Genomic DNA, 20,395 nt, shown 5'->3' with positions numbered 1-20,395 from the left:
TCCAAAATCCAGTGGTCTTTATTGTATTTCTTTAAAGTAATTTTTCAAGAATAGGCTATAGTATGCTAATAATGCACAATTCTTTTGACACAAGTGCTGCATTTGAGTTATGTAGAAGTTAAAGTTTATTAGAGAACCTTCCCATCTTATAAGTCATAAATGAATGTGTATTAATTTGACAAACATAGTCTTACTCTGGCCCTGAGCCATTTCATAACAGGATTGTTGATATCATTATGCAATCACTGAAAATACATGATAGGTGACAGCAACATGGTGGATATGTACCGGGAATTTGACATGTTCAGTTATTTGTGGAAAGAAGGTAAGGAGTAAGGACTATCAAGGCGCCACCACTAGCCCAGATGTGGCCTTGTAGCAGACTCCTGATAACCTTGAATTTATTTTTAATTTTTTAACATTTTATCCATACCACAAACAAGTACCTTTTGAAATGAATCTCAAAGTATGACTATTTGGTCCATTAAACCCCAAGTGCTTAGAGAAAATTTGAATTCTCCAAACTTAATGTGGTTTGGAATGCATGATTATATGAATTTGATTTACTAGCCTCGCTGTCACACCGGCACCCAGGTATTAAGTCCAGCCACACTAACCAATTGGGTTGCACAATTCTGGTAACTTCCCAAAATTCCCAGAAATCCTGGTCGGAGGATTCCTGCTCATTCCCTCCTGATTCCGGGAATCTTCTAAAGGATTTTGCAACCCTACTCCCCAACAGTAGTAAGCACTCACTGCTACAGAATCATTACAGTCCTATTGCCAACATCAACAGGGTAAGAAAGAAAAGTGGATTTATGAAAGAGACTACAAGACTGGAATTACTGATCTAGTAAAAACCTTAGTGCAGAGGCAGCATTTCAATGGATTTAAAAGGAACGAGGCACACACACAATAAAATATACTGTTCCTCCCATAAAAAGGCGAGAGTTAATAATGTCAACTTTACCATTTAAGGCAATTAAACTTAGGTATTATAATTCCATTCTAATAAACTATGGCGGTCTCTTTTTTATAATACAATGACAACACCCTCGTTGTCAGGAGTCGAAGCCAACTCAAGTATGAAAAAATGTATGCACTCACTAACTAAGTCGCTCTGGATAAGAGCGTCTGCTAAATGACTAAAATGTAAATGTAAGCCAACCTATTACAGTGTCTGGGTTGAACACCTTATTCCCTATATAGTGCACACATTTTGGTCAAAAGTAGTGCACTATATATGGAATAGGGTTCCATTTCAGAAGCAGCCTGTCTGCTCCACCACAGCAGCAGTTTGTAAAATGACACAATGACATATAATAAGACATGAAATCAACAAATACAACCCTGGTCGGAACAGATGACAGCGAATGGCAGCTTTGAACCAACGATGGTAACAACTGGACAAGACAGCCAACCAGGGCAGACTAGGTTTGTGTGCATGGCTAGCTAATGTTAGCATGGACGGAGGGATGAGGGTGGGTGGACCACTGGTTTGGCGACAAAGAGGTAGGGTGGTTACTGTACTAATGTCACATTATACGAGACCTGGGTTTAAAAAGTATTTCTCTTTCAAACACTTTAGCTGGGCTTGATTAGGAAAGTGTTAAATGTGCTGTGGGGTTCTTCTGACTCAATTCCATCATTCTGACTTGCACTGGATCAAGCATGGAACCAGCACTGTGGTCGATTAATGCACTAAAACCAATGAATGACCTAAACAATGTTAAAATCAAACAGAAACAGAGAGGGGGGACTCAGTGCGTTCTGCATCGCCGTGTTCAGCATGACTTGGTCCCGACGGCGTGCTCTCTCTAGTTCTCAGACATCTTGCGGATCATGTAGTTCAGGATGCCTCCGTTGTGGAAGTACGTCAGCTCCACGTCCGTGTCGAACCTCATCCTCACCTGGAATGTTTTGCCCGTGTCGAGCTGTGATGGAAAGGAAACAGACAGTGGTAGGATATTAGGATGAACTGTTGTTGATGCCATATGCTCCAGGAGTAAACTACCTAGCTAAGTATACTACAGAGTACTAGTAAAACATGACTACATTAGAAGCACATTACTTTATACAAAGTATTGCCACTTACTAAACTATGACAGAATCACAATATACAGTACAGAAAGTTAACAGAAACTACTAAGTTTCATTTGTTAGCTTTATCATGAAAGGATCTAGAAACTCTGCAAAATTGACCATATGAATGATTGTTAACCCTTCCTCAGTCCAGTATTTCCCATCCCATACCATTCTATCACCAGGCAAACCAACCTTAATGTCAACAATCATCCTGGGTGTGAGTGGCTCAGGAATGACCACGGTGTAGCGCTCGTGTCCTGTCAGCCCCAGGCTGTCTGCTGTTTCCCCAGACAGGTACTCCAGAGGAATCACCCCCATGCCCACCAGGTTACTGCGGTGGATTCGCTCGTAGCTCTCCGCCAGTACTGCCTTGATTCCCTGGGAGAGGGGCACAGAGGAGGGGTATCAGGGAAGTAACATTGGGGTCCCTGCAGCCCAGCCTCCATCAAACTCTTAATTATACAGAGTAGCTACAGTGAGGGAAAAAAGGATTTGATCCCCTGCTGATTTTGTACATTTGCCCACTGACAAAGACATGATCAGTCTATAATTTTAATGGTAGGTTTATTTGAACAGTGAGAGACAGAATAACAACAAAAAAATCCAGAAAAACACGTCAAAAATTTTATAAATTGATTTGCATTTTAATGAGGGAAATACGTATTTGACCCCTCTGCAAAACATGACTTAGTACTTGGTGGCAAAACCCTTGTTGGCAATCACAGAGGTCAGACGTTTCTTGTAATTGGCCATCAGGTTTGCACACATCTCAGGAGGGATTTTGTCCCACTCCTCTTTGCAGATCTTCTCCAAGTCATTAAGGTTTCGAGGCTGATGTTTGGCAACTCGAACCTTCAGCTCCCTCCACAGATTTTCTATGGGATTAAGGTCTGGAGACTGACTAGGCCACTCCAGGACCTTAATGTGCTTATTCTTGAGCCACTCCTTTGTTGCCTTGGCCTTGTGTTTTGGGTCATTGTCATGCTGGAATACCCATTCACGACCCATTTTCAATGCCCTGGCTGAGGGAAGGAGGTTCTCACCCAAGATTTGACGGTACATGGCCCCGCCCATTGTCCCTTTGATGCGGTGAAGTTGTCCTGTCCCCTTAGCAGAAAAACACCCCCAAAGCATAATGTTTCCACCTCCATGTTTGACGGTGGGGATGGTGTTCTTGGGGTCATAGGCAGCATTCCTCCTCCTCCAAACACGGCGAGTTGAGTTGATGCCAAAGAGCTCGATTTTGGTCTCATCTGACCACGACACTTTCACCCAGTTCTCCTCTGAATCATTCAGACTTCAGACGGGCCTGTATGTGCTTTCTTGAGCAGGGGGACCTTGCGGGCGCTGCAGGATTTCAGTCCTTCACGGCGTAGTGTGTTACCAATTGTTTTCTTGGTGACTATGGTCCCAGCTGCCTTGAGATCATTGACAAGATCCTCCCATGTAGTTCTGGGCTGATTCCTCACCGTTCTCATGATCTTTGCAACTCCAAGAGGTGAGATCTTGCATGGAGCCCCAGGCCGAGGGAGATTGACAGATCTTTTGTGTTTCTTCCATTTGCGAATAATCGCACCAACTGTTGTCACCTTCTCACCAAGCTGCTTGGCGATGGTCTTGTAGCCCATTCCAGCCTTGTGTAGGTCTACAATCTTGTCCCTGACATCCTTGGAGAGCTCTTTGGTCTTGGCCATGGTGGAGAGTTTGGAATCTGATTGATTGATTGCTTCTGTGGACAGGTGTCTTTTATAAAGGTAACAAGCTGAGATTAGGAGCACTCCCTTTAAGAGTGTGCTCCTAATCTCAGCTCGTTACCTATATAAAAGACACCTGGGAGCCAGAAATCTTTCAGATTGAGATGGGTCAAATACTTATTTCCCTCATTAAAATGCAAATCAATTTATAACATTTTTGACATGCGTTTTTCTGGATTGTTTTGTTGTTATTCTGTCTCTCACTGTTCAAATAAACCTACCATTAACATTATAGACTGATAATTTCTTTGTCAGTGGGCAAACGTACAAAATCAGCAGGGGATCAAATACTTTTTTCCCTCACTGTAGCTAGCTACATACTACAGAGTCCATAGACTGCAGTGGCTTAGCTCAAACTTAATCTGACTGAGTTCTACTACGGAAAAGCCAGAGACAGCGAGATACCCTGATGAGACCGTGCTTCCTGCCTGCCTGTCTCCAGACTTTCTCTCCCAGCTTGACCAACTCCCTCAGATGACCAGTCAAGCCATACACTTTCTAATGACTGTCCAGCTCATGATGTTGCTTTTCTAAATGACTTGTCTTAATGTGCTTTGACATTCCTTGAAAAGCGCTATACAAGTTGAATAAATAATAATAATAATAATAATTATTATTATTATTATACAAGAGCCTTGCATCATCTAAATTGTATTTTCTTAACTTTTTGTCTTTGTCTTGGTGCCACCTGGTGTTTATGGGTTCTGTGTACATTGTCCCTACTTTGAATTGTCTAATGTTTGTTCAATAAAGTGAAATAAAGAATCCACACAGCCCAGCAGAATCATATCTTAGCTGATGGAAAGTATCATACAGGCAATGGCATTCAAATCCCTTTTCCCAAATTCCCATAAATTCTTCTAATCTACATCATCATACATTGTCAAACGGTAATGTTAAAAAGATAACGTAATAACGTATAATAGATAACATATCAAAAGACAACACGGTTATGATAAGAGGAGAGACTGACCAGGAGGAAGGGACCTTTAGCGGCCCAGTCTCTGGAGCTGCCCGATCCATACTCCTTCCCAGCCAGGATCATGAGGGGGAGGCCAGCCTTCTGGTAGCGCTCAGCAGCATCAAACACATCCATCTGTACAGAGAAACAGACAACCCAAGAATACACTGAATATATATACACATTGATTCATGTGGACAACCAGAGTACATTTAACAGCCATACAAGGAAACTGTAATATGCGGTCAAAATAGATATATATGCGGTCTAAATATATAATAAATGTAAGTTATAAAATGTATGTTACTCATCTGATAAGATAATAGCCACCAGATGATGTAATAAGTTATTACATTATCCAGAGATGTATTACATTATAAGAGAAAAGGTTATGACATTATTGACAGTTACTACGTTATGGGTTGTTCCAGGGCCTTACCGTTTCATCAGAAGGTAAGTGCAGGGTGCGCGGAGCCTGCTTGTTCAGGAACTTGTTGAAGAGACGGATGTTGGCGAATGTTCCTCGGGCCATTACAGCATCGTTGCCACGCCGAGATCCGTACGAGTTGAAGTCACGTGGGTTCAAACTGCCAGGGCAGAGGATAAGAGATAAAGATTATACCTTTGACCCTTCATACAACTTCACTCTAACAACTTCACTCTAACAACTTCACTCTAACATAAACATACTAAAAAACCCATCATTCAATTTCACACCATCATGCGGACCAGAAATGTATAATCTGCTGGTTGGGATATTTTCGTTCCACATGGTCCTTTCCTGCACGGTTCCAGACATGGGGGATGTATTACCAGGCAAGTGCAGTACAGCTTAGCTCAGTAGTATGAAAAAGACTATTAGTAATGTGAACTAGTGACTGCCTCCCATCTCTCACCCTCTGCTGGTCAGGTAGCGTGCTGCAGGACTGGTTCGAGCGATGTTCCCAGCAGGAGAGATGTGGTCCGTGGTCACAGAGTCGCCGAAGTTCAGCAGCACGTAAGCATTAGTTATGGAATTGGGGGTCTGTAGCTCCTTGGTCTGAATAAAACACAGAAAGTTTAAAGGGATAGTTCTGCAGAATTGCATGAATGACAATGACTTTATAATATTAGCAGTTGGTAAAAGTGTCTAGTTGTTGATTGCAGTCTCTCCTTGTCCATAGACTTCTTGGAAACAAATATGTACTTTCGCTGAACTATCCCTTTAAGAGATAAAACAGTGTCACCTGAAATCCTATGGGAAAGAACTCAGACATTACAACGACAGCATTAGGTTAGTGTGTTGTACCAGTCCATCGAAGAAGGGTGGAGACTTGATGTAGGTGGACTTGGGGTCCCAGGTGTACAGCTTGTCTGAGGGGGCGTTGAGGGCGTTCCAGCGTTCATTCACTTTCTGCCAGGGCGGAGCAGGGTAGAACAGTCCCATATCAAACTACAACACCAACAGCTCTCTACACAAATTTACTAACCAATACCTTGAAAAAGTAGCCCCACTAATCAACTTGTCTACACAATCAAACCAGGGGAAAATCATAGAATATTAATATCCAAAGAGCTGAGTTTACCTCAATCTTCTCATAAACCTCTTTGAACATAGCAGGAATGACAAACTCTCTCTCCACAGCCTGGATCTCCTCCCGTGTGGGCCAGATGTCCCTCAGGAAAACCTCCTTCCCTTCGTTGTTCAGAGCTACACCATGAAACCAGAGGCGAGAGAGAAACAACAGAAAGCAGTATCAGCACCGACGGCCCAATCTCCTTAAACGTCTTCAGAGCTCCAAGAACAGTGTTCATATGAACCAGTGAAGGCTGGTGTCACTTTAAATCGGAGGATTGGCTCATTGTAATGGGGGGGAATGGAATAAATGGAACGGTACCACTCGATTCATTTTATTCCAGCCATTACAGCCTCCACTGGTGTGAATGCTATATAGAAAAACTACAGAACCATTGCCAATTCACGGCGTGGGTTTGAGGACACTCACCAATGGGCTCTGTATCAAAGTCAATCCTCACGGTTCCGGCGATAGCGTAGGCAATGACCAGGGGGGGAGAGGCCAGGTAATTGGCTCGTGTGTTGGGGTGGACACGCCCCTCAAAGTTCCTGTTACCTGATAGGATCCCAGCGGCTACCAGATCTCCCTGAAGGTAGAGGAACGAGTGAGGAGCTGTAGCTATTGACCATGCAGGGTCGTGTTCATTAGGCACCCAAATGAAGAAAATGTACTGAAACAGGAGGGGGGTTTACATGGACTGGACTGGACCCCCCCCCCCTGCATGCCCTAATGAACACAACCCAGGTGTGGGTGTAAATGTTAAAAGTTAGTAGTTACCTGAGTAATGGCCTCCACCACAGGCTCTGGGAGGGGCCCACTGTTGCCTATACATGTCATGCAGCCATAACCCACCACTTCAAACCTGACGGGGGGAAAAAATACCATTATATACCAACAAAAAGGAAGTTATAAACTGGGTTGTTCGAGCCCTGAATGCTGATCAAATCACATTTTATTGGTCACATACACATTTAGCCGTGGTATATCAGATCGTATAACATGACCAAAAAAAATGTTTATTATCTTTGGTAAGCAGTTTATAATAGCAATAAGGCACCTCAGTGGTTTGTGGTATACTGGCCATATCCCACACCTCCTCAGGCCTTATTGCTTAAATAAATCACACACCGTCATCCTGAAATGAAGGCGGTTAAAGTTAAACTTTTGAGCTGTACCCCTTCATTTCCAGATAATTAGTCAGTCTTCAGGAAGGAGTGCCTTACCCGAGCTGGAAGAGGTAGTCCATGACGCCACTCTTCTTTAGGTAGTAGGTGACCACTCCGCTGCCGGGCGACAGACTGGTCTTGATGTAGGGCTTCATGCTCAGACCAGCCTCGATGGCCTTCTTCGCCAGGAGACCTGAAAAGCAACGCAGAACCAATTCAACCTTATTGACTGAGCAACTTCCCAGATATTAGTCAAATTACATCCGCTGATAGCTGGGGCGTGTTCATTGGGGCACGTAACGGAAAACTTTAGAAAACGTTTTTGCAACAGAAAACGTAAATTCACGTTTATTTTTGGAGTCCAGGTAGTCCCTCCCTGTTTGGTGTCTAATGAACACAACCCAGATAGCGCAGGGTATGAGGTATGGGGCGAGGGATACGTACCAGCCCCCAGCATAACAGAGGGGTTGCTGGTGTTGGTGCAACTGGTGATGGCAGCGATGACCACCGAGCCGTGGGAGAGGCTGTACTCCTTGTCATTGTACTGGAATGGAACCTTCACGTGGTGACGCTCCGGAGTCACCTGGAAACCCTTGAAGCCTTGCTGCAATGACACAAGTCCACAGAGTTAGAAAAGCTAGTGGGCTCACCTCTAGCATGATCCCTCCTACTGACCTGGATGGAATTATATCATCTCTCCTTAACCCATATGAAGTCCCAACCAGTTGACTACTTTCAAATGTTGCATGTTATCAGACTTTTGTACCAACCTCTAGGGTTTCTAACTCTATGCACACCTCATCCACACATGCAAATATAAAAGGGAAGGACTTGAGATAACAGGATGCTATCAGCATGTAGATACCAAAATGTCAGTGGGAAGCGGGTGTTGTCATTACCTTAGCAGCCAGGCAGGCCTCAAAGTCAGTCTTCATGTCAGACACAGCCACCCTGTCCTGAGGCCTCTTGGGACCACTGCAGCACTGGACCACGGTGCTAAGGTCCAGCTTATGCACCTGCATAGGATGGAGAGAGAGAAGGAGGTGTAGAGGGACAATCCGAATGAGACAGAAAGCAAAAGGAGGAGATTAAAACGGGAGACCTGCCAATCATTTTACAAATACATTCCAGCCATACACTTTGTCAAATCATTTTTCAAAACTGAATGACTTCCCAAAGTTTCCATAACTAGTCTAGCATGCCTGACAATCTTGAATCAAATACGTCCAGAAACTACAAGTCCTAATTTCCAAAGGGGTTTGAAAAAGATCCAGTGTGGAATCGAGTACCTGGGTGAAGTCGGGGTCCTGGCAGGAGTTGTTGTAGTCTCTGAACATGGCGACTGCTTTCAGATACCTGGTGATGTAATCCAGCTTCTCAGCATCTCTCCCTGAGCAGAGGGAGCAGGGGAAAGGGGGATGAGGAAAAAAGAAAATGAAGAATCCAGACATGAGGTGAATTATTTGACTTTGCCACGAAAGGTAACAGCTACATCTACAGTTCCCTCAGTTTTTAATACTACTATTGTCAGCCCCTTTTTACATTTAAAATGTATTCAGAAAAGTTTTTGCAGTTACAAAAGGAGCTAAGTAGGTGGTGTAACATTCAAAGGCTATTTGAAAGTTTGCAATTTAAAAAGCGGCCGATGTAATATCTGTATTGCTTTCCATCGGAATCAGAAATGCACATTGTAAATATAGATAAGTGGTGCTCATGTGCATTAGTGTGGATATCTCACCTGTCTGCTTTAGGTACTGAACACTGATGTGGTCCACAGGGAAAAAAGCTGCAGTGGCGCCGTACTCTGGGCACATGTTGGCGATGGTGGCTCGATCGGCAATGGACAGGGCTTCCACACCTGGGCCGAAGAACTCCACAAACTTCCCCACGACGCCGACCTGGCGCAGGTGCTGTGGACAGAGGGAGAGCATGGGACACTCAGACAAACAGCGTTTCTATATGACATACACTGGTGGAATGAAACTGTTGTCATTTTTCTATCCCCTTAGAGCAAGTCAGTTTTTCCAAGTATCAAATCAACACCATTCTCCAAATGAATTGCATTGACAGGGCTACTTTGTTGAATCATTTCATGCCTTGAGCTATATTGATTAGACAGATTTGTCCAAAAGAGATGTCCATAGATAAAAAGTGGCCACATAGTCATGCAAACCGTGTAACCAGTTACCTTAGTGACGGTGAGGACGATGTCGGTGGAGGTGATTAACTTGTTGGGGGTGCCCTGTAGCCTGTAGCCGATGACTTCGGGGAGCACCATGCTGATTGGTTGGCCCAGCATGACGGCCTCCGCCTCGATCCCGCCCACACCTACAGACAAACATGTCAGACAGGATTTATTACAGCTCTGGAAACATCCAGTAGCAAGGCTAGATAGCTCATATTTGCTCAACTACATTTTGGGTTTGGTTTATTGGTAGCTAAGTATTGTCCATTTGGAACCAAAAAAAAACAGTAATTTTGTAATTTGGGTGAACTATCCCTTTAACGCCATTAGCAAATTATTTGAGTCTGTCCCATTTATCTTTTTTAACAGTGTACATAATCCAAGCTAGTCATTACCCCAGCCCAACACGCCCAGACCGTTGATCATGGTGGTGTGGGAGTCAGTGCCCACCAGGCTGTCAGGGTAGTAGTAACCGTCCTGGTCAAACACCACCCTGGCCAGGTACTCCAGGTTGACCTGGTGCACAATCCCCGAACCGGGGGGAATGATACGCATGTTCCGTAATGCTTTGGAGCCCCACTGTTGAACGGGAGGGAGATCAAGATCAATAGTTTAGTGAGGATTATGGGTTTTATACAAGATATTGTTATTGCTATGATTGAGAGAGGGCCATGTGTGTTATACATTGTGTGGCCCATAAGCCTTTATGAGAGGCTTATGAGTTGAACTACAGGTTTTGAATGGTAGACAAAGGGTTTGGATACCTTTAAGAACTCAAATCGCTCTCTGTTTCTGTCAAACTCCAAGTCCTGGTTTTTCTGGAGGCTGTCAGACCTGGGAGAAGAAAAATGTAAACTGTTTTTGAAGTGTAATTACAGGCATGACTCAATCTGAATTTCTTTAACACATTTGTCGTAATCAGTTCTCATAAAAGTACAACTTCAAGGAAAGGAGTTGAGGAGTATTTCAGCAATCAAGATATGTAACTTTCAAAATACAGAAATCTGGCCCGTAGGATGCGTTTTGCATCATATGATACAAAATGCATAATATGGGCCTGATTTCTGTTTTTTGAAAGTTACATGTCTTGAAAACTTGATTGCTGACATGCTAAACATTTTGGGACTATATCAACAATGGACTACTGAAAATTACACAAACGTCATAATGCAATCTCCTAATATGGTTACTTGAAAGTAGAATGAGCACAAAATGATGATCTGTAAGTAACAGTGTCGGGAATTTGGAATATTTTGCTTTATAGTTTTACACCTCTCGGGCCAAAATAGCAGTTCATATTTACAACAATGTCAGCTTGGAGACTCAGCATGGTCACAATGTAGATGTCATTATTTTCAGCGCTATGCAACATTATGACGACTGGTGGTCTACAGTAATGTCGAAATCTACAGGCTCCACTAAGTCTCTTAAGAGCAAAGTCCACAAAACAAGCTCACCCTACAGAACACACCACTCTGTGCTTACACAGAGGCCTTTGTTTGCTTCATAAATATGTAGTAAAAGGTACCAATTAGCCTATGTATAGCAGTTGTCACTGAAATTACCAGTATTCATTCAATTATAATCCACTACAATTCCTCCTGAATGGAAATTCACCGAATTATGACGTTCAGCCCTACTTTCATTGACCCCCCCCCACACACACAACCCTTTGATAAATCTGACCCCCCCCCCCAAACTTACTTCCTGTTGAAGTCCACCTGGATGGAATGATCGATGACAAGGTCCACTGGACAGACTGGGTTGATGTTCTCTGGATCTCCCCCCAGCTTCTTTACGGCGTCGCGCATCGCAGCAAAGTCCACTACTGCAGGCACTCCACTGCAAGGGGAGAGAGACAGACGGGACACAAGTTAGAATATAAATCAGTTCGCGATTCAGAGCAACCCCTTAAACAGAAAGAAAAGCCACCTCAATTTGGATACCTCCCGATCAGCTTCTCCCAGTTTATAATACAGATATTACCACTGCATATTTTACCATTAAAGATTTCACATGAGCACACCTGTAGAATAGATACACCATGTGGTCAGACTCACGTGAAGTCCTGTAGGATGACCCTGGCAGGTCTGAACGGCACCTCCACGCTTTGAGTCTGGGTCTGCTTCCAGTTCAGGATGCTCTCCACGTCTGACTGCTTCACCAAGAACCCATCACAGTTCCTCACAGCCGACTCAAGCAGCACACGGATGGAGAATGGCAGACGGTCTGCAGGAGGAGGGAAGCATTTCATATCAACCATCAGGGTTGAAGTAAAAAAATCATGAAAGTGCAAAAATTCACTGAAATGTAATTCATGAATCAGAATAAATCTAGCTTGAGCATTTACTGAAATTAACAAAATGTCAGTACATTTCCTGAATTTAGCCTTGTACACCAACCATGCACACCAACAATTACCAAAGTGGTTATGGTACTTTGAAATCCTACCATATCTGGGGTCTTCAAGCTTTGAGAGGTTGTAGAACTTGTGGTCGGGGTTGTTTGGGTCCAGAGCCTCAACTATGTGTGCAAAAGGATTACTCATGGCTGTAGACTTTCTCCCTCTCTCACACACACACACACCTGGGGTTACCTGGAGGAAACAATTCAAGGTTCAGCGTCAAAAACTACAACAGTGGCAACTTCTTAGGGATTGACATTAAGGGTTGCCCTATTACCCAGGGCAAGTGACCTGAGCAGACGCGAAAATTTTTTTTGTTTGTTGTACTTATAACAACCAAAATGCAAAGAAATCCAGTAGTCTGGTCTTTCGGGTTCCTCCTGTGTGTAGGTGAAAAAATAGCTACTTACTGCTTTTTATATTTTACGGGAGAACCTGTTAGGTCAAGGAAGTTTCAGCACAGACAGACACGGAAGTACGATTCCAGATAAATGCTGGGTATAACAGACCTGTGAATTAGCCTACTCTGGTGTTCCAAAATACAATATTTCTGGAATACTACTATCCTCGGCTGCGTCTTAAATGAAGCTAAATCACTCAATAAGTGGTAAAATACGTTGGTATAGTTCAAACTGAGGTTTGAACTAATTCACTACCAATCCCTATCTAACATCCTTTTTTATACTCAGGAAAATGCAACCAAATAGCCTACAAATCGGGCTTGATAGGAATAGGCTAGAAGTTAAGTATTAGCATAAGCCTATTGCCTAAAAATGAAGATCCTCTGCCAAGATTGAACAGACAGTGAAATCCGCAAACAACATCAGCCTCTATGAATGTGTAATCAGATGTCAAACAGAGTGTTTGTGATGTAAGGGTACCCAAGGTTAATACATGTCCTCATATTTCTCTGTGTCAAAGGGGAACTCTGATAAGAAAGTGCATTTTTGTAGCACTCTTGGGACTTTGAGGACAAATGGAATTGAATGACACGTGAATACACAGGTTGAAAAACAGTCAACTCATGATGACGTAAGAACGCCCTGTGCCGCAATGTACTCTCTCAGCTTTCCAAGGACTGCCCTGTTACAGTCTCCATTAACTTATACCCAGATTTTGAAATATAACTCTACATTCTCCATTGTGCTGATCTCCCGGGGCATACATTTTCTCAAGTAAGCATATGTTAAATGTTCGTGTAAATGGTAAAATTGTTAACTAAAGGTTATCCCAAGATATATCCTCGTAGTGTCTGGAACAGGATTTTTTATTATATTAGAATGGGAAATAGAATGAGATTCTATTATGGGTTGGATTTTACAGGTGGATGTTAGGTCTGTTATTTGTTACAAGATATCTAAGCCAGTCATACTAGACTGAGAAGTTGATAAAACTAGCTTTGAGGCAATCGGGAAATAGTATCCGACTAAACTCAACTCCAAGATAAAAGCCTAGCCCATTGGGACCAAGATTGGGTCCTGAACTGACAGTCTCCCACACAAGACACTGCTAACAACAGGCTTTGTTCGGTTCTAGTGTTAAACATGAGAATAGAGAGAGAGAGAGAGACATTTTGGGATTTCTAACAGCGGATTACTATAACTACGACTGGCTAAACTAGTTAGTTAGTTCGCTAGCTAGCTAGTTGATTTAGCTAGCTGGCTAGCGTATCTTGCTAGCTTTGAAAAGCAATCAACGTCACCGGCTATTATAACTAGTTATGCTGAGTCACAGCACTTTCCCTTAAATGCAGTAAATTTACTTTGAAAGCATGGTCAAGATTAAAAATAATTGCAAAAAACAGTCACACATACCACTTTTCTTCTCTGTACGGCTGAAGTGTAGCTAATGTTGTTCTGGTAGCTAGCTAGTCAGACACAATGACGTATATAAACCCTGAATCGCTAACGCTATGTATTGGCCATTGAGCGGCTTTGAAGCCACGGGTCGGCCATATGACACTCCCTAATGTTTCAAGGACAACATTACATGTATTTTTGTTGTTGTAGTGGGGACAGTAACATTAGTACTCTCTTAAAAAAATTACTTTAAGGATAATGTTTTTATTTGTATGTTTAGCTTACATCATATCATTTAAAAGTATGCATTAAAGTGTCTTTAATAGAATAAACGTGTCAGACATTAATAAATACATTTCTATAGCTTCCATCTTTTTTTTTTTTTTTTTTTTTTTTTTTACAATTGAGGAGGAGTACCAAGATGGCTGTTGGTGGCTTCAATACTGTGCTCCCTGACAGTCATCCAGGGTTTATGCGCATCATTGGTCGGACCACCTTCGCAAGTGCGTCTGTGCACGTGATACGGTAAAAAATATTTCAGTATTTTGATGCTGTAGTTGGGAGAGTAACATTAGTAATCTCTAAAAACTATACTGTTTTAAAAACAATTGTTTAGCTCACATAATATAATGTAAAAGTATGCATTAAGGTGTCTGTAAAAGAATAATTGTGGCAAAAACTAATGTAGACATTAATATATGCAGTTCTATAGCTTCCAAAATATTTTGTACAATGGTGGGGGATTTGGCTACAATACAGCGTCCCCCCAAAACTCATCTAGCGTATATATAAATCATTGGTCCAAGGCTACAAGCCCTGAGTCCACTTTGATAAGTCCTAGCAGTGAGGGGGTGAGTGAGTGACAGTTTTTCTTCTTCTTCTGAATGGTTAATAGTATGGTTGATAACATCTTCTTCAAATAATGTTGATAGGCAGGTGTTTTTCTGACCTACCACTGCTTAGAATCCAATAAATGTCAATGTGTAAACAAGCATAGGCCCTACTGATTCTTCATTAATGTGTGTAAAAAAGACTGTCCTGCTCCCCTCCTGTCTACCTAAATCTCCCTCACAGTCCCTTCAGTTTCCCTTGAGTGCCGTTAGTTTGGCTGTTTAGCCTACCTTAGTTATCCATCACCCATCATAGCCTTGTCATTCCCAAGCAATCAGAGCGCTTGGAAAGGCACATCTGGACACTGCACCCACCCACTCAGGTCAGTGTTATCATTGTCCGAAGAAAGAAGATACACATTTCAAGTACTATTCCACCAAGATTCACTCCCAGTCAAGATTCATGTTATATGACCAAAAGTGTGTGTGTGCTTAATGTGTGTTGAGGAAAAGGAAATAAAAACCCTGAAAAGAGAAGCATCAGCATTGTTCTTACCGGACATCCTGTGGAGGGTCAGAACCCAAATCACAGTCAGCATAATTGTGTTAGCGGGTGAGGGCATTCACAGCCGACCGCTCATATGGGTGAGGGCATACCAGCCAACCGTTTTTATAATGTGCATTAAAATACTCTAGGTCACCTTTATACCTTGATAGTTAATGTCTGACAGAATTTTTTACCTACACAATACACAATAGATTGTATCATATCACATGGTAGGTCTAACATCCATTTAAAAACACAACAGAACAGTGCTGTGTATCACTTTTTTTTATTACAGTTTATGTCTTAATCTCTAATGCCACAAGATAAAGATTTAAACATACTTTTTCAAATAGATAACAGGACATTCACTGTATGAGGAAACAATCAATTTCTCAACCATGCCTGTCAAGTTTATGCCACATGTTGTCACTCTCTCTCTCTGAGTTATGACTTTTCAAAGGTCATTTTGACGGATCCGTCAGTACTCTACCCAACACTGGTAATTTGATATCTCATAGGCCTAATTAAGCTCTTCTCTTGCCAAAGGGACATATGTAACATACAAATAATGACAAAATGATGTTTGCGTGTGACATGGAATTATTTATTTTGCTAAACATCTTCGTTCACCATTCAAATGGAATATCTTCCCTTCATCTCTTTAATGATAAGGGAAATTCCCCATGTCCATAGAAAATCATAACAAAAAGTATCCCATTTTCATTTGAACAAATAACATGTTGACAATATATTTGCAACTGGTGCTAGCTTGCCTTGAACTAGTCATCTATCTCTAGAATGGATTATTTGCTCATCTTGATAAGTCTTCGATTCAGCTCTATAGGAGGCAGTATTAAGGAGGGTTCAACGATGGAGCTCCTTCCTCCTTTTGCTGCCTTCTCTGGTCCTCTGCATCCTATAGGTCTTCTTAGCCAGCGCTCTCTCTTTCCCCAGAACCTCAGTGTCATCCAGGATCTTCAGGCTTGGGATCTGACTGATCACATACTGCCTGTGTGGACCAGAGGAGGAAAAGGTTGGTCATTTCAGTGCTTTGAATGACATCATTGTGTTGCAGTTTGAGCTTAAATTACATCAGTGTTTAATCGTACTGGAATAATGTCAGAACACACTGATGAGGGACAGTAAGACAAATATGGTATATAGGCAAATATTTGACAGCATTTAAACTTCTTTGACAGTGTGTCACGCTGTACATTAGCTTATGACTGGAACCAACTCTGTAACTTATTTAGAGTTATAGAATCATATCATGCTCCTGTTACCGTGTCACAATACATCATTCTCATCTAAATCAAAAAAAGACACAGGTGCAGCTTTAGTGTATCAGCTGTGTTCACTCAAGCTCACCTGTAGTCTATGTACTGGGGCAGACTCCCTCCATTGAAGTAGCTGGGTGCTGCCTCGTTGTTCATCATGCTGAGGATCCTAAATGAAGTAGAAACATCCAGAGGTCAGACAGCGACACTTAAAATGGTCTTTGTGGTATGGTGTACATTGTATTAACATGCCTCTTCAATGCTCCACAATCTTGCACCGTACTGAACACCAAAGAAGTTGGCTTCAACAGAAACAAAATGACACCCAAGCAAACGCGCACACACACACACACAATGCCCCAATGGCCTCAGTAAAAGCTATTCTTACTTGATGTTGGGAAACTTGCAGCGGATCTCCTCCACGAAGATGGGCAGGTTGCTGATCTTGTTCTTGTTGATCCACACGGTGGTGACACTAGGCATGTAGGGGAACTTGACGTGGGACGAGTAGCTGTTGCAGTCCAGGATCAGAGTGCTGAGCTGCTCCAGTTCACCCAGGAGAGCTGGGCTCCGTTGGCAGCGGAGTGAAGGAGAAACATTGCCAGGGAGACTGTTTTTGTGAATGTGTGGCATGTACATTGCATGTCAGGATTGGGGTAAATTCCATTTAGATTCCAGTCAATTCAGAAAGTAAAACACATTCAAATTTCAAATTTTCCTTATTGAAAAGCATTGACGAGAATTGGAATTGCAATTGTGCAAGTTCTCCCACTTAAAAAGATGAGAGGCCTGTAATTTTCATCATAGGTACACGTCAACTATGACAGACAAAATGAGGAAAAAAAATCCAGAAAATCACATTGTAGGATTTTTTATGAATTTATTTGCAAATTATGGTGGAAAATAAGTATTTGGTCAATAACAAAAGTTTCTCAATACTTTGTTATATACCCTTTGTTGGCAATGACACAGGTCAAACGTTTTCTGTAAGTCTTCACAAGGTTTTCACACACTGTTGCTGGTATTTTGGCCCATTCCTCCATGCAGATCTCCTCTAGAGCAGTGATGTTTTGGGGCTGTCGCTGGGCAACACGGACTTTCAACTCCCCCCAAAGATTGTCTATGGGGTTGAGATCTGGAGACTGGCTAGGCCACTCCAGGACCTTGAAATGCTTCGTACGAAGCCACTCCTTCGTTGCCCGGGCGGTGTGTTTGGGATCATTGTCATGCTGAAAGACCCAGCCACGTTTCATCTTCAATGCCCTTGCTGATGGAAGGAGGTTTTTACTCAAAATCTCACGATACATGGCCCCATTCATTCTTTACTTTACACGGATCAGTCGTCCTGGTCCCTTTGCAGAAAAACATCCCCAAAGCATGATGTTTCCACCCCCATGCTTCACAGTAGGTATGGTGTTCTTTGGATGCAACTCAGCATTCTTTGTCCTCCAAACACGACGAGTTGAGTTTTTACCAAAATGTTCTATTTTGGTTTCATCTGACCATATGACATTCTCCCAATCCTCTTCTGGATCATCCAAATGCACTCTAGCAAACTTCAGACGGGTCTGGACATGTACTGGCTTAAGCAGGGGGACACATCTGGCACTGCAGGATTTGAGTCCCTGGCGGCGTAGTGTGTTACTGATGGTAGGCTTTGTTACTTTGGTCCCAGCTCTCTGCAGGTCATTCACTAGGTCCCCCCGTGTGGTTCTGGGATTTTTGCTCACCGTTCTTGTGATCATTTTGACCCCACGGGGTGAGTTCTTGCGTGGAGCCCCAGATCGAGGGAGATTATCAGTGGTCTTGTATGTCTTCCATTTCCTAATAATTGCTCCCACAGTTGATTTCTTCAAACCAAGCTGCTTACCTATTGCAGATTCAGTCTTCCCAGCCTGGTGCAGGTCTACAATTTTGTTTCTGGTGTCCTTTGACAGCTCTTTGGTCTTGGCCATAGTGGAGTTTGGAGTGTGACTGTTTGAGGTTGTGGACAGGTGTCTTTTATACTGATAACAAGTTCAAACAGCTGCCATTAATACAGGTAACGAGTGGAGGACAGAGGAGCCTCTTAAAGAAGAAGTTACAGGTCTGTGAGAGCCAGAAATCTTGCTTGTTTGTAGGTGGCCAAATACTTATTTTCCACCATAATTTGCAAATAAATTCATTAAAAATCCTACAATGTGATTTTCTGGATATTTTTTTCTCAATTTGTCTGTCATAGTTGACGTGTACCTATGATGAAAATTACAGGCCTCTCTCATCTTTTTAAGTGGGAGAACTTGCACATTTGGTGGCTGACTAAATACTTTTTTTCCCCACTGTACTTCCTGAATTGACTGGAATTTAAATGGAATTGACCCCAACCCTGTTGCACCCTGTCTCATATTTCTTAGTGTGAGAGAGAGATGTGTTTGTGTTGCTTGTGTATGCATGTGTCTTCAACAGTGTGGTTTTCCATCTCTGGTGTGTGTATGTGCATGACTACAAGTGTGTGTGTGTGACGCATGCGTGTAATATGTGTGTATATATTGTCTGTGTACACGGCTCATAACAGAAGGATACTCCTCCAGCAGGTTGTAGCTAAGGTCCAACACTTCCAGGGTGTGTTGCTGGGCTAGTATGACTTCGTAGGGGATCTCTAGCAAGCCCTGGTAGGCAAAGGAGAGACTCCGAAGCCCCAGCACCGGGCCTGGCTGACCGGGCTGGCCAGACTGGCCTGGTGCAGCAGGTGGCCCCTCTGTCTCCATGGCTAAGAGGCCGAGCTACAGCCTCCAAGCACCTCACTCCTCGGTGCCAACTGGCCAGATTACCAGGGGATTCAGATACATGGCGCCGTAATCCCTGATATCCACCCTCAAATCAAAACAACCAGGGCATAATAGTTTAGTTATTGAGAGTACTGACTACCAAAACCCTTTTCTAGCAGTTAAACATAAACAAGAATCCAAAATGCTAATCGCGGACCCAAACGTTTTCTTTTTTTTTCAATTTAAAGTTTTATTAAGTTTTCAATCAACCAACCAAACACATTCCACATTCACAGATGTGAATTTAAAAAAAAAAAATAATAATAATTTAAAAAAATAATAATAATAAAAAATTGTTTTATATATGTATATATATATACATACATATATATACATACATACATACATACATACATACATACACACACAAATAATAATTATAACAAAATTTAAATTATAGAACTTGCAGCAGCACTATCAAGGTTCTTATTAGCTATTTCCAGCCTTAGCTGAGATGACGAGCCAATAATTAGTTTTTAGGTTTTACAGCACCTTACACAACACGCATCTGCCCATCTCCCTGATTCCCCCATTCACTCTGTCCAATTTGAAATATAGTTGAGTAGTGGAGACCAGAGTCTATCAAACTTGGGCTGTCTCTTGTGGAGGTCATAAGTGAGCTTTTCAAGAGGGAGAAAGTCAACAATCTGGTCAATCCACATTTTAAATGTAGGAGAAGTATTAGAGGCCCACAATAGAAGAATACATTTCTTAGCAAAGTATGTAATGGTCATGAGCAAATTTTCTCTGTCAGGATCAAGAACAAAGTCCTGCTGGGCATTAAGAAGATAGAGACACGGGGTCATATCAAACTGTACATCTAGTATTTTCTGTGCAGCAGTATGTATAGATTGCCAAAATCTGGCAATCTCTCTGCAGCTCCAAAATACATGCATATAGGTTCCACTTTCAGAGGTACATCTATTACAATTAGGAGAAATGTCTGTTTTCATTTTATGGAGTCTCAGGGGAGTGTAATAAAATTTGTACAAAAATTTGTAATTAGATTCTTTCATTTTTACAT

General features: G+C 42.3%; 2 protein-coding genes and 1 long non-coding RNA gene across 6 annotated transcripts in view; 1 reads left to right on the top strand and 2 right to left on the bottom strand.

Moving 5' to 3' along the window:
• Positions 1 to 97: 97 nt before the first annotated feature.
• On the bottom strand, positions 98 to 14,016 carry LOC311132989 (cytoplasmic aconitate hydratase-like). 2 transcript variants are annotated; one of them, XM_084166404.1, is made up of 21 exons: positions 13,926 to 14,016; positions 12,159 to 12,303; positions 11,768 to 11,936; positions 11,412 to 11,549; positions 10,472 to 10,541; positions 10,103 to 10,286; positions 9,711 to 9,850; positions 9,261 to 9,432; positions 8,812 to 8,912; positions 8,422 to 8,538; positions 7,967 to 8,126; positions 7,580 to 7,715; positions 7,134 to 7,218; positions 6,786 to 6,942; positions 6,366 to 6,490; positions 6,089 to 6,193; positions 5,697 to 5,839; positions 5,240 to 5,387; positions 4,813 to 4,935; positions 2,278 to 2,463; positions 98 to 1,934 (listed from the first exon to the last, which is right to left on the bottom strand). In XM_084166404.1, exons 2-21 carry the CDS (start codon positions 12,253 to 12,255, stop codon positions 1,818 to 1,820), a joined length of 2,673 nt encoding a protein of 890 aa, XP_084022530.1. In that variant the 5' UTR covers positions 12,256 to 12,303; positions 13,926 to 14,016; the 3' UTR covers positions 98 to 1,817. The 2 variants fall into 2 exon arrangements, with proteins under 2 accessions (XP_084022530.1, XP_084022529.1); XM_084166403.1 differs by lacking the exon at positions 13,926 to 14,016 and adding an exon at positions 12,522 to 12,885.
• The window catches only part of LOC311132996, a 36,734-nt gene continuing 29,517 nt past the window's right edge, over positions 13,179 to 20,395 (top strand). For 2 of the 3 annotated variants that reach the window (XR_014613554.1, XR_014613555.1), the window contains exons 1-2: positions 14,158 to 14,435; positions 16,242 to 16,320. This is a non-coding gene — a long non-coding RNA (uncharacterized lncRNA). Of the gene's footprint in view, positions 13,287 to 14,157; positions 14,436 to 16,241; positions 16,321 to 20,395 lie in introns of those variants that run through there. The other variant, XR_014613553.1, reaches the window with a different exon arrangement.
• On the bottom strand, positions 15,805 to 19,595 carry LOC311132995 (leucine-rich melanocyte differentiation-associated protein-like). The gene is made up of 4 exons (XM_084166414.1): positions 19,107 to 19,595; positions 16,953 to 17,127; positions 16,656 to 16,733; positions 15,805 to 16,296 (listed from the first exon to the last, which is right to left on the bottom strand). The coding sequence occupies exons 1-4, from the start codon at positions 19,309 to 19,311 to the stop codon at positions 16,152 to 16,154; spliced, it is 603 nt and encodes a 200-aa protein (XP_084022540.1). The 5' UTR covers positions 19,312 to 19,595; the 3' UTR covers positions 15,805 to 16,151.

Source organism: Coregonus lavaretus, assembly GCF_964263955.1.
Source record: "Coregonus lavaretus genome assembly, chromosome: 7".
Taxonomy (NCBI): Eukaryota; Metazoa; Chordata; class Actinopteri; order Salmoniformes; family Salmonidae; genus Coregonus; species Coregonus lavaretus.
Note: the sequence above shows the minus strand (reverse complement) of the source record. Positions and strands in the feature narration are given on the sequence as shown.